The following is an 8,807-nucleotide window of genomic DNA, read 5'->3' on the forward strand; positions in this document are numbered from 1 at the left end:
ATGTTTGGTTACACTGGATCTTTGTTGTTGGGTGGGGGCTTCGTCCAGTTGCAGTGAGTGGGGGCTACTCTTCATTTTAGTGCCCAGGCTTTTGTGGCAGCTCTGTTGCAGAGCACGGGCTCTAGGTGTGTGGGCTTCAGTAGTTACAGCATGCGGACTCAGTAGCTGTGACTCGTGGGCTCCAGAGCATGGACTCAATAGTTGTGGCACATGGGCTTAGTTGCTCTGCAGCACGTGGGACCTTACTGGATCCACTGCACGACAAGAGAAGTCCCTAGGCTAATTTTTCGTGCTGTATTCATTGAGGAAACCCTGGGTTCTCCTATACTCTTGGAAAACACATTACATAAGAAAAAATGCCACCTTTGGAAACTGCTTTCCCAGGTGTAATATCCCTTCTGCCCTTTCCCATCTTCTGACTCATACTTAGAGACGAAGGACAAATCTAACGCAGAAAGAGAGTCCCCCAAATTGTTGAAATTTTAACAACTTTCTTGCAAAAATTTCTGTATCCATTATAAGTGGACCTATCCTTTGACCACTTTTAAGAAATTGATTATTCCTTTTTCATTTAGATAACGAAAACTAGAATAAAATCAACAGACAACAAGTTATAGAGTTAGATAAATAGATTAGTAGTTATGACCTATGTTTCACCCTGTCACATGCTGTTTTTTACATCCAAATAACACTTGGAGCAAAAGAAAAAAGTACATAGGTATAAAGCTAGAAAACTATGGATAGGATATGTGTGCTGAAAATTAGGAAGTGCTGATAAAAAATAAAAGGAAGCATATAAATGGAGAGGCGTAACAGACTTATGAATTTGAAGACTCAAAATAAGGAAGATCAGGTATCAATTGTCACAGAATATATATACATATAATAAAATTATATCAAAATCTCAGCAAGAATTTTTGTAGATATAGATACACTTATTCCAAAATTTATAAGGAAAGAAAAAGAAGACAAAATATTTAAAACAATTAAAGAAAACTAACGTGATGAGTCACTGTACTTCATGTTAAAGGTTAATATTTGGCTATATTAACCAAGAAGCAATGAACATCCAAAGGAAAAAAATAAATAAATATGAATCTTGACCCAAATTTAACCCCTTATACAAAAATTAATGCAAAGTTGATCACTGACTTAAATGTAAAATAAATATTCATAAAACATTTAGAAAAATTTTGTAAGAAAGAAAATCCCTAGAAACTAGAACCAGGTAAAGAGTTTTCAGGCGACACCAAACACTGAACTCATAAAAGCAAAAATTAATAAATTAGACTTATTAACTTAAAAAAACTTTAAGAAGTTTTAAAAATTAAAAACATTTACTCTGAAAAAGTCTCTGTTAAGATGAAAAGACAAGCTACAGGCTGGGAAAACCTATCTGCAAACCACACATGTGACAAATGCCTTTTATTTAGATTATATTAAAAAAAAAAACTCCCTAAACTTAACAGTTAAAAACAAAGAAAGAATCCAGTTAAAAAATAGGCAATGGGACTTCCCTGGTGGTCCAGTGGCTAAGACTTCATGCTCCCAGGTTTAATCCGTCACCAGGGAACTAGATCCCACATACTGCAACTAAGAATTTTCATGCTGCAACCAAAGATACTAAATGTTGCAATGGAGATCGAATATCCCATGTGCCATAACTAAGATCTGGTAGAGCCCTAAATAAATAAATAAAAATTAAAAAGAAAAAAACAACAGGCAAGACACATGAACTGACATTTCACTAAAGAGGAGTATTCAGATGACAAGAGCATGAAAAATGTACATCATTAACATTTAGAAATATGCAAATTAAAACTACAATGAAAAACAAACTAACTGAAATAAAAAATAGTGATGACACCAAATATTGATGAGGAAATGGAAGGCGTGAATCACTCATACACTGCTGGTGGGAATATATTAAAATGGAGCCACTCAGGAAAACAGTCTGGTATCTTCTTATAAAAATAAACACAAACTTATCCTACAACACAGAATTGTATGCTTGAGCATTTATTCTAGAGAAATAAAAACTTACATTTAATTATTTATTAATGATAATTAATCTAAAATTATTTCAGGATAAAAAGCTTTATTAAAAAATTGCTGAATGTGAAATAAAGATATCTTAAGACAAACAAAAATAAAATAATTATTATACATCAAATACATATATAACACTATATGCCTGACACCATTCTAGACACTTAACATATATTAGCCTATTTAATGTTCATATGAACTTCATAATTTTGATTAAATAATCCTAATTTAAGGATGAGGAGGTGAAAGTAGACAGATGTGAATAATACCCAAAGGCTCAAAGCTTTCAAGCTTAAGGAGAATTTTCTGTGAGTAACCAATAAAAAAAGAAACAAAAGAAAAGACTTACACATAGCTATTAATATTTAAAAGTTTATAAAAATATTAAAAATAAACTAAAAACAGGCAAATACTCAAAATGTGATAGTGAAAACACAGAGTATTATGTTATTTGTAAAAAATAATAAAGAGCAATAAGGACAACATGGAGTTTTCAAGACTTCAATGGGCAAAAGCAGAAACAATCAGAACCATTTCAGAGATTTAGTAGCCAAGAAAACAGACTTGACAAAAGAAAAAGATTTGTTCCTGCCTTTGCCATTTCCCTAGCAGATTTCCATTTCCTCATCTGTGATTCGGTTTTAAGGGGTCCAAATGAAGACGATGTGAGGTAATGCCCATAAGACGCTTAGCATGGAGCTGTAACACAAGTCATCAACAAATGGTAGCTATCATTACTTCATAAGATGAAATATGACTCTCCAATAGAGGTTTAATCTCAATAGCAATTAAAAATAAATTAAAATTATAGTACAATATCATTTTTTCTTTTGTTCTTAAAAATGAAAATACTCAGCCTCATTATTAGTGAAGAAAGATACATTATGAATCTTTTCTGAGAGTAATTTTATGGGATTCATTAAAAATCCAATCCACAACAGCATTTCTGAGACTTTATTCTTAAAATAAAAATTGAAAAATCAGAGCAAGCTTAGATATGTTCAGAGAAATCTTGTATATACAGTTAAAAATGGAAAGCTCTAAATATCCAATAATATTGAAAATGTATGAAATTACATATCCATGGAACAAAGAATGTAAGGTGGGATAACATAAAGAAAAGCTATCATTGGTTTTCTCCTGACTAGGAATTTTTAAAAATATTTTTGCTGTTTCCCAACTGTCTTACATTGAGCATTTGCATTTTATATTAAAAGACAATACTTAATTTATTTAGAACACACCTGGACTGTGTACTTAAATTTACAAATTGAATGAGACTTAAATTTGTGAATATATAGTCATAATACCTGGAGAAGGCAATGGCACCCCATTCCAGTACTCTTGCCTGGAAAATCCTATGGACGGAGGAGCCTGGTGGGCTGCAGTCCATGGGGTCACTAAGAGTCGGATACGACTGAGCGGCTTCACTTTCACTTTCCACTTTCATGCCTTGGAGAAGGAAATGGCAACCCACTCCAGTGTTCTTGTCTGGAGAATCCCAGGGACAGGGGAGCCTAGTGGGCCTCTGTCTGTGGCGTCACACAGAGTCGGACATGACTGAAGCGACTTAGCAATCATAATACCAGGTAAAAAGATTTAAAAAGGGAATGCTTGTTTAAATAAGTTATTGTAAAACTCTACAACAAAATACTATATAAAGATAGAAATGAGTTTATAAATTCATAAACCTTGGAAATTAATAGGACATCAAAGACCACTCTTAACATGAAGATTGAAAACCCATACCAGATGTTCACTCAAATGTCATTACAAGCATACTTGGCAAAGCCAAAATGTTCACAAAAGCAGTGTAGAATGACATTATTTTGGCAAAAAGTTAAGCTTTTTGTTGACTTTTGTTCCCAGTATCAGCAATGTTCTGCCAGAAAAAAAGATGTTATAGACCATGTATATAGTATCATCCATAATCTATACATGTATCATAATATTTCCTTATAGCACAAGGATAGATAAAGCTAAAAATAGATTCAGAAGGAAACAAAGTACAGACACAGATTAAGATATAGATTTAGATACAGATGGAGACAGACATAGATATATAAGTATATAGATACAGATTACAACTATAGAAAAAAAATTTAATGATAAAATTGCTTAAGAGCTGTTTAGTTTATGAGTCCATGAGTTTCATTTCATGTTTTTCTTTTTTCTAACGTTTTCTACAAAAACTATAGATTTTAGTCAAAGATGTATTAAAATAGAACTATGTACAATATGCTATTTTTCTCAGATCATTCTCAATCTCCTCAGTCTCCTCAAGAGTTGTTCTACAAAATGTGAAACACATATATTTGTATTTACATCCTCTTATTATAGACATGCATGTCAATAGGATATAAATTATGATATAATAATAGGAATAACTGTAAAATCCAGGAATCACTGATTCTAAGAATGTTATGTAGCTAGAATGAGAGATACTGAGGCACAGCGGTTTGTATGTAAAAGAGGTTTGTTTCAGAGTGGGAGAAACTCAGTTAGGTGTAGCTGAGCAAAATCCCAAGCTAGAACACTGTTCCTACTTCATCTAATTCTGAAGATTATACTATAGCGTTATTAATTATAGATGACTTCTGAAAATCAATCCATCCTGTTCCAGGGTCTTTGAAGGAAGTTGCTTACTTAGTCAAACATGGCTTCACTCTGCCAGGTTGTTTTGACAACATAAAACTAAATTCTGCAATCTCGGGGTGAACTTGTTCTCAGACAGGACTCACTGAGCTGTTTCCTAGTGTTTCAGCTGATCCCTCCCACCACTTCCATAGACTTCTTCACAGATACCTAGAGATTCTGAAAACTCACATGTTATGCTAAAGTTATTTCTTCTTTATAAACAACACATGAGCTACCTGCTCCCGGATTTGCTTGGTCTTGATCCCATAAATGATGGGATTCAGCATAGGTGGAGCAAGCATGCAGACATTAGCCAACAAGATGTGGATATGAGGTGGAATGTGGCGGCCAAACCTCTGAGCAAGGATTGTGAAGATTCCAGGCCCATAAAAGAGAATGATGACACAGACATGGGAGCCACACGTGTTGAGAGCCTTGTGACGAGCATCTTGGGAAGGGATGTGGAAGACAGCATGGAGAATCAGAATGTAAGAAACAAAAATTATTAGGACATCTAAGACCACTGTTAACATGAGGACAGAAAACCCATACCAGATGTTCACTCGAATGTCATTACAAGCATATTTGGCCAAGCCAATATGTTCACAATAGGTGTGTGGAATGACATTATTTTGGCAAAAAGTCAACCTTTTCAAAAGAAATATTATGGGGAAAATTGTACAATAACTTCTCAGAAAGGCAATCACACCGATTTTCCCAGTTAGTGTGTGTGTAAGAATAGTGGTGTATCTCAGTGGGTAGCATATGGCAATGTAGCAGTCAAATGCCATCACCAGCAAGATCCCCGACTCAGAGATGAAGGTGGAATGGATGAAGAAGAGTTGAGTGATGCAGCGATCCAGGGAGATCTCCCTCATATTGAACCAGAAAATGGCCAAGGCCTGAGGGACTGTGCACGTGGAGAGGACAAGGTCTGCTCCAGCCAGCATGTAGAGGAAGAGGTACATGGGTTCATGGAGGCTCCGTTCCATGAAGATAATGAAGACAAGCAGGCTGTTCCCAAGCAGGGTGATGACATAGGAAATGAAGAAGGGGATGGAGATCCACACATGCTGGTCCTCAAGGCCAGGGATGCCCAGCAAGTGGGAGACTGTGTGGCTAACACTGCTGTGGTTAGAAGCAGTCATACCTGGAGCAGATGACATGGGACTGCACTTCCTATTCACAGAGATTGAGGAAAACATATATTCTTTAATATATTTATTAACAGGAATCATACAAACACCCTCCAGTATTGTTGCCTGAAGAATTCCACGGACAGAGGAGTCCGGCAGGCTACAGTCCAAGGAGTTGCAAGAGTAAGACACAACTTAGCAACTAAACCACCACACCATACAAACACACTTTGTGACAAATATACCAGGAGCTGTTGGCCTGTCTCACACTCTCCATCTTTTTTTGAACATGCAAATCATAGGAAATAGGCAAGGGTGAAAGAATATGGTCTGCACACCATTGAGTGATAGCCAACTACACTTACCTCCAACTAAACAAAGAGATGCAATTATATGTATTTCTCTTTCAAAGAGAAAATTTAAGTACAAGGAAGATATTAGTATTCATGTCTGATAAACCTGTTAGCATATTGATACTTGAACTTGACCTTGAAATGATGAGCTTATCATAAATTATGAATGAGAAGTGAAACATATAATAACACAACACAAGGTAAATATATAGATCACTGCAATAAAGGAAGCTCCTGGAACACTTCCAGCATATAGTAACAGGTACTTAAGATTTTCACAGGGGGTTGTACAGGCAGATATCCATGATTGTTAAAGGCCTTGATCACAACTTACACTTAGACTCCATCTTTTACGTGGGGAGTAGCCATTAGATGTCTTGAAGCAAGTAGTGTATAACAATTATACTAGTTTAGAATGATTACCTGTGAAAGTTTATTAGCACTTGACTGAAGAGTCTGCTGCTAAAAGATTATTCATATTCCAGAAGTAGAATGGATCTAAATATAATAAAGACACAAAACATCACTGATATTTATTAAGCATTGTTTTATACCAGGGATTGTAGTATGCAGGTTATGTTATGTATTCTTCATGTAGGGAGTAGAAATCCACTCTAGGAAGTGGATGTTATCTCTGTTTCACACCTAAGAAAAGTGAGACTCAGAGACTGTGAATCACCTGTCAAATTTCACAATCAACAACTGATAGAAATGAATTTAAATCTTCTAACTTCACTACCTACAGTTTGCTTACTTGTGAAGGGAGTCATGAAAGTTTTAAGGGGTTACATAGACAGGGTTTCCATGGTAGAGATGAGCCACCCCTGATGTTCCCACCTTAAAGGGCTAAACTTAGAAATAAATGAAATTGGAAAAAGAAAGTATTTATTGCTGGAGGGCAGGGGGTTGCAGTAGTTGGTATGGGGAAGATTCTTCAGTTGATAGAAATGAATATATGATTTCAACAATTACTTCCTACTAAACACTTTTCTTCATCCATGAGCTTAATCATTCAACAAGTATATTTTGAGCAGTGACTATATTTCAGGCATCATACCAGGTGCCTGAGTCCTATTTAGACAGATGATTTGAGAGAATGGTAGATATGTAAGCAGATCAATTTTGTAAAATGTTCTAGGTGTCATAGACCCAGATGATACCTCTGAGAAGACAGCCATGGCGCTCTACCTTTCATAGAATGAAGAGAAATAGAGCCAAACAATGAATACCCTCTTCTTGGGGTTTCTGAGAATATTTAAGGGATATCTTAAAATATCTAGCTCAGTGGCTAAGGTATATTTTATGCTCATTATTTCTTCCACTCCAGCTCCTCCTCTTGGTGTCTCTGATTTATCATTCTGGGGAGGAAAATTGGCTCCTAGTTCTCATATCTTTCGAGATTCCCTGATTGTTTCCTCAAAGCTCCTTAAAATGTCTGGTACAGGGTAGGTGACCACAGTCTCCTGCCATTCTCAGGGCTCCTTTCACAGTTTTCCAAGAGGAGACTATAGTCTAAGTAAATATGTTTTCTGTTTTCTCATCTCTCATCTAATTATTAGGATATTTGTCATTTATTGCATTGTTTCTCATTATTTACCACACTTCAGGATCCTTCATCTAGCCCCTACATGCTTTCAATATCCCTTTCCAGATTCCATTCCCCACATCTGCTATTACCAATCAGATCTGCGCCTCTGGTCTTTACCACTCCTTGTCCACATATATCAATAGTCTCCCAGAGTCCTGTCCCTGCCGGCCTGTCTGGGGCATGACACTGCCCCAGTCCTTATCTGGGTCTTCCCTGGTGGCTCAAATGGTAAAGAATCTGCTGCAACGCAGGAGACCTGTGTTTAATCCCTGAGTTGGGAAGATCTCCCAGAGAAGGGAATGGCAACCCACTCCAGTATTCTTGCCTGAGGAATTCCATGGACAGAGGAGCCTAGCGAGCTAGTCCATGGGGTCTCAGAGTTGGACACGATAGAGCAAGTAACACACACACACAGTCCTTCCTTGATTCTGGAAAACAACCCACTCAACAGATGTTGAATTAACTCACCACCTTTTGGCTGAGACTATAGAATCAGACAGACAGGTGATCTGTTATGTGACGGTCAGGAGTAGGGTTGTTTATCTTCCTTTATGGAGCCCTTGAGGGAAGCACATCAGGACTCCAGGGATAGAGCTGTCTCTAGAAGCCTCACCCTCTTCCCAAGTGGGCTAAATCTCTATGACCATTGCCTATCTGCCACTCTTTCTTCTACTTCTCTGCATTTTTGCTTTTCTCAGGTTTTTCTGATATAAAAGCTTTTCCCACCTAATCTAGCCTTGCTGCAGGTTTATTTTAATTAATATGAAATCTATTTTCAACAGGAATATAGTTGTAATTTGAAGGCACCAATGATTTTTAATGTTTTGCTAGTCATGAAAAGAATTCCATTGAAGTTATACAGTATTCATCGCCTGAGTTTTTATAAGTTTCAAATTTGAGTCATGAATTATGTTTAACTATTACCTGAGACAATATAAAAGTGCATGCTTAACAATTCATAGAAGAGTCGTGAGTCTTTATTAACTTGGACATTTGTGTTTCTCTTCCCTGCCTCCTTTAACTGCATTGAGTATTTTCAATTTA

At 36.4% G+C, this 8,807-nt stretch overlaps 1 protein-coding gene across 1 annotated transcript; it reads right to left on the reverse strand.

Moving 5' to 3' along the window:
* Positions 1-4,889: 4,889 nt before the first annotated feature.
* LOC120876605 (olfactory receptor 52B4-like) lies at positions 4,890-5,834 on the reverse strand. The gene has a single exon (XM_040258580.1). It carries the CDS (start codon positions 5,832-5,834, stop codon positions 4,890-4,892), a length of 945 nt encoding a protein of 314 aa, XP_040114514.1.
* Positions 5,835-8,807: the final 2,973 nt, after the last annotated feature.

This window comes from Oryx dammah, unplaced genomic scaffold (genome assembly GCF_014754425.2).
Source record: "Oryx dammah isolate SB20612 unplaced genomic scaffold, SCBI_Odam_1.1 HiC_scaffold_17, whole genome shotgun sequence".
Lineage (NCBI taxonomy): Eukaryota > Metazoa > Chordata > Mammalia > Artiodactyla > Bovidae > Oryx > Oryx dammah.

Bases quoted from the DNA above. Each gene is read 5' to 3' on its own strand.
- LOC120876605 (XM_040258580.1), bottom strand. From the start codon at position 5,834: ATGACTGCTTCTAACCACAGCAGTGTTAGCCACACAGTCTCCCACTTG.